At 39.8% G+C, this 5,409-nt stretch overlaps 1 protein-coding gene across 2 annotated transcripts in view; it reads left to right on the top strand.

Moving 5' to 3' along the window:
• The first annotated feature begins 620 nt into the window (after nt 1–620).
• The window catches only part of LOC116686013 (AP-2 complex subunit alpha-2), a 25,148-nt gene continuing 20,359 nt past the window's right edge, over nt 621–5,409 (top strand). For both annotated transcript variants that reach the window (XM_032510929.1, XM_032510928.1), the window contains exons 1-4: nt 621–910; nt 2,637–2,705; nt 3,960–4,102; nt 4,775–4,968. In XM_032510929.1, coding sequence (XP_032366820.1) covers nt 844–910; nt 2,637–2,705; nt 3,960–4,102; nt 4,775–4,968 — 473 coding nt within the window. In that variant the 5' untranslated portion in view covers nt 621–843. The remainder of the gene's footprint in view (nt 911–2,636; nt 2,706–3,959; nt 4,103–4,774; nt 4,969–5,409) is intronic.

Here is a 5,409-nt window from a genome sequence, read left to right as displayed (position 1 = left end):
AAGAATCAAGGAGATTTCATAACATCGAGGACATGTAGACTTAGACTTAGACTTCTCTTTATTAATCCTTTTGGGATGACTCCCGCGAGGAAATAGAAAGTTCCAGCAGCAGTTTTAGCAAGAAAAAAGAAATAAAAAATAGATAAAAAAGACAGTATAAAGACAACAAAATAACAATAATGATAATAACAACAACAATAAGAACATTTGTCAAATAAACAAAGAAAAGATCATACATTATTATTAAAGTGTCAGAGTTGAGGCCAGTGTTAAAGTGATAAAGTGACCAGGTGTGAATTTAAGTCCAGGTGTGCATACATGTGTGTCTGTATGTGTACTGTATGTATGTATGAATGCATGTATGCATGTATGCATGTATGCATGTAGGGTGAAGACCAAGTAAATAGCCTGCTACACTGAGGGAAGGATTTGCACAATCTCAGACAATTGTGTCTGGGTAATAACATCACTTTTGGTGGACATGTTGGACAAAACTCACCAGAAAAAGATGGTAAAGTAACAGACTAGTTCCAGAAGGTGGCAGCTATGCAACATTACAGATGCCGGCTGCCGTTAAACTCCAAAGAAGAAGAAGAAAACCCCACACATGTATGGAACGCAGCCCAACGCAGCTCTACTGTAGGATAGATGCAACAGTGCTGAACGCAGCCGCAGTTTGTCTGGTTCCTGTATCACTCTCAGTCAAAATATATCGGGGCTCCCTGTCCGACACAGCACTTGTTAGCAGCAGGTTAGAAAACTCAGAAAATAAGTTACTCTTTATAGTTAGGCTACTTTAAATACAGAAGGAAACACAAGTCACGTTAACAGGGAATAAGCAAAATGCCTGCAGTCTCTAAAGGGGATGGGATGCGTGGCCTGGCCGTGTTCATCTCTGACATCAGGAACTGTAAGTTTGTTTATCACAATCATATAGACAGCTCCTAGTTAGGCTAGTAACAAGCTAGCTGGTGTAACGTATGTTGCTATATGACGGGTGGTTCCCAAAACATGTCAAAAAGTGGGTCCCTTGTCCTTTGTCCACAAGTCTGGTCACTTTAATGTATCAAAGTGGGTTTATAGGACCACTCGGCTGCTAGCACACGCAAGCTAATTAGCTAACGTTAGCGGCTAGCTTCCAGTCGCTAACGTCATGCCGAAGGGCGTGGACCGTAGGGCTAACTGGAGAAACTGCCAAAACTGACATTTCTATTAGTCTGTAGCGTTTTAACTTTGTGTGCTTTTTAGTTTTCAAGTAGTTTCCAGACACATACACGTATCTAACGCAATTTACACATTGTTTGTGAAACGTTACAACCCCTTAGACTTTGTGAGAGGGTAAAGTCAAAAGGACGTGCACATCTAAAATGATGAACAGCGGTGCTGTGGTTGCCAGGTTTTCTGGAACCATAACATTTCCTGTGATTCTAAGCGTCCAGCTAGAAAACCTCAGAAGAACTGGCTGTCATTTTAAGTCACAGAAGTATCCCATATGTATTGTGTGTGTGTGTGCATGCCAGTGTATTTCTACACTGCAGAACTGTTGCCAAATGCGTTGCCTAACATTTCCGTTTTTTCAAAGTGTTTATCAAGCTGCTCTGAGTTGAAAATGTATGGCAACACATTATGTCAACATTGCTCAGGCATTGTTGGGAATGTTCAATTCCCAATTCACAACACAAAGACTACACTGATCTGCAGTCCCAGATCCTATAGCTCACGGTTTCAAATTGAATGTTTGCTGTTTCAGCAAGTGCATTTGGTGCCCAAACAGTTTCCATTATCTTTGCAATTCCGGTGTTATGGCTACAGTATAAAGTCACCAGAGCTGTTTATGATTACCTAATGCTGATCTGTGCTGAAAAGATTGGTGCATGTAGGCTCACGCTCATAAAAGACCAAAACTCTTTGTTTTTGCTCAACACCAAAATTACCATCAAAACTAACAAAAAGACTTCTCAAATCTAGGGATTGTCTCTATTGGACTTCTTAACTTTTGTATGTAAGCTTTTTGTTGTTTATGTATTTATTATCGGCTCTAGGTTTTTTAACGTTTTAGACATGTATGTGGCTATGATAATGGCATTTTTTTTCAAACTGAAAAGTGTAACATTTAACCCAGGGAAAACGCTGTCAAAGTAATGAGATGCTGACCTCATAATTGCGAGCTACAGATGTCATAATTGACAGGAACATTTCAAAATCATTTTTGTTAATCCAATGCACTTTGGTGCAAATGAGCAACTGCGTGATGGTTACGTGTCAACATGGACCAGAATCTCAAAGGAATGTTCCAGGCACATTGAATCCATTACGCAGAGAATTCAGGCGTTTCAGCGGGGTGGGGGTAAAGGGGTCCTATTTAGTACTAATAAAGTGTACCTAATAACGTGGCCACTAAATGAAGCTATTATGTCTCTGTATCATGGCGCTCCATTGTCCTTTATAAAATGCGTAAAAGAGCCATAATGTTGTATTAAGTGACAAATTCTTTCATTATGATGAACATCTCAAGTAGAGTTTATTCCTCTCAGCTGGTAAAAAAGAAGAAAGCTATGTAAATAAGGGGGAGTATGATTTATTCAAAGTCGTGAGCAGCACTATGTAACATGCAAAATATGTTGACATATTTGCAGGTAAAAGTAAAGAGGCCGAGGTTAAGAGGATAAACAAAGAACTGGCAAATATCCGTTCCAAATTTAAAGGTAGGTGAACATTTCTGACAAACCAGGCTTAACTTCAGTGTATGGCATGAAGGGTGACTGGTTCTCATTGAGTAAAAACCCTTTGCTTTGAATGACACACAGTGTTTTCCTGTTGCTGTTTTAACCTGCTTCACTGTGAGTGTGTCTTGGTTTTGCCACTTTTCTGTTTTTTTAATGGCTGTTGCTGCTGTGTCTGCACTGTTAAAAGTTCCCCCACCTCACTGTGAATTTGTCTGTGTTAATCTTCTGTTGGTGTATGTGGTCTGACTTAATCCTGCGTTGGTGTTGTTTCCCCTGCCACCTGTTCAATGCAGCCTATAATTAGTTTGCTCCAGAATGACGCTGCCTCCTCTGTCATAGTTCCCAGCATTCTGGCCCATTCTCATATTATAGCATATTCTCTCTGGGCCCTCCTGCCCCCGCATTATTCCAAGGTTTGACCAAATATCTTAGTGTTGTGATTGTTTTAGGTATTATGAAAATCAGCCAGACCAAATCCAATGCTGGCTAGTATGGGGGAAGGATATTTCAGACAACTACAACAACAACAACAACTCATCAAGCCTTTAGTTTCAAGCATACATACCCTTTTTCTGTTGTGTTGTAGTCTCTTGTGGAGCTTCAGTTATGCATCTGACCTTTGACTGAACAGTTTTAAGTGTGGTATGGGGTTTAAAATCATTATAAAGAGTAACAGCCACCATAGCTACTGTAGTTTTTGATGACAAGTGTCCTGGGCATGATTTATAGTACAAACAAGACAACTAAGGAAATAACAGGCATAGAAAAAACTCAACAATAGTCAATTCCTTCCATGAATTTGCAAACTTGTGATCCTAGCAGTTCCTAGCCGATCACTGCATACTTGTCAGATACATTTTTCTGTAAAAGGAAATAGATAGGAAGAAGGCTTACCAATTTTACCAATCATTTTCCACATAAGAAACTTCCTGGCTAACGGCTATGAATGGAGTTTCAACAGTGGCTGGCCTGGCTGAATGACTGAATGCCCACTGTACTCACAGGGCAATGTCAGACCATTGAAATCCATGTGTTTGTAACATCATGTAGGCATTCAAATCTGTGTGTGTGTGTGTGTGTGTGTGTGTGTGTGTGTGTGTGTGTGTGTGTGTTGTTGTGTGGTGTGTGTTTTTGTGTGTGTGTGTGTGTGTGTGTGTGTGTGTGTGTGTGTGTGTGTGTGTGTTTTTGTATGTTTTTGTATGTTCGTGTGTGTATTTGTACGTGTGTGGATAGGAGACAAGGCTCTGGACGGCTATAGTAAAAAAAAGTATGTCTGCAAGCTGCTCTTTATCTTCCTTCTGGGCCATGATATCGACTTTGGACACATGGAGGCTGTCAACCTGCTCAGCTCCAACAAGTACACAGAGAAACAAATTGTAAGTTTGTCCTCATGCTTGTCTAAAGTTGTCATGCAAATTAGGGCTGAATGATTTGGGAAAATAAAATCGAATAGCATTTTTTTCTGCCAGATATTGTGATTATGATTAAATTTGTGTATTTATTTTTTTAAGCTACATACTGCATGTTAAATAAAGTAATACAAAATAAATGAAAGATCCACTGAAAACAGAACATTTCTTTAAACGATCTTTGATATACCAAGGTCCAAAATTAACACTAGTCTACACAGTGGCTGGTAGATTTTCCTCACTCACAAGCCAAAAATCAAAAGGAAATCTATTGAGTGGCTGGTCAAATTTCAACATTCACTAGCCATTTGGCTGTTGGACAAAAAAAAGTTAATTTTGGACCCTCTATGTACATTATTCCAGCATTTATCTTATAAAAAAACAGTAAATATAATAATAAAAAGAGGAATAAAAAATGTTAAGCCAAATGTTACACCAAACATTCAACGATTACTCACGATTATCTTATCGCATTCTTTCAAATCATGATTTTGTTTTGAAAACTATCAATCCTTCAGCCCTTATGTACATATATTAGTGGGAAGGTGTGGGGACAAAGAGGTGTACTTGAGATATATTGTCTCTCCTTTTTATATGGCAAAGTTGCTCTTAAAACATGTTCCCCATGTCCCCTTTCAGGGCTACCTGTTCATCTCAGTGCTGGTGAACTCTAACAGTGACCTGATCAGTCTAATCAACAACGGCATTAAGAATGACCTGGCCAGCCGCAACCCCACCTTCATGAACCTGGCCCTGCACTGCATTGCTAATGTGGGCAGCAGAGAAATGGCTGAAGCTTTTGCTTCTCAAATCCCCAGCATCTTGGTGGCAGGGTTCGTATATAAACATTAATTTCAGCTTTGACCAAGTCTCAAACAAAAAGCCAACATGTTAATGTAAAACTAGACCATATCCACGACGTTCCACTTCCGGGATTGTTCAGGTGCCGTCGTAAATCTCGCAGATGTCCCTCATTTTGATCGAATGTCCGTCACTTTCCGCTTTCTTTGTGTTGGAATTTTAAACTCGGGTGGATTCATGAGGACTATAGTTAACTGGTCCTCAGATCCCTGCAGGGCAAATCCAGACAGCTGGCTGGACTATCTGTCCAATCTGAGTTTTCTGTCGCACGACTAAAACTACTTTTGAAAGAACACATGTTCCACCAAAACAAGTTTCTTCCCAAGGCTATTTTGCAAAGGACACCGTCATTGCGTCCGGTGCTTAGCACGTCCCATGACAATTGTGATTGGTTTAAAGAAATGCCAATAAAC

This window comes from Etheostoma spectabile, unplaced genomic scaffold, assembly GCF_008692095.1.
Source record: "Etheostoma spectabile isolate EspeVRDwgs_2016 unplaced genomic scaffold, UIUC_Espe_1.0 scaffold285, whole genome shotgun sequence".
Classification (NCBI taxonomy): domain Eukaryota; kingdom Metazoa; phylum Chordata; class Actinopteri; order Perciformes; family Percidae; genus Etheostoma; species Etheostoma spectabile.
The sequence above is the reverse complement of the archived record's forward strand: the minus strand, read 5'-3'. Positions and strand labels throughout refer to the sequence as shown.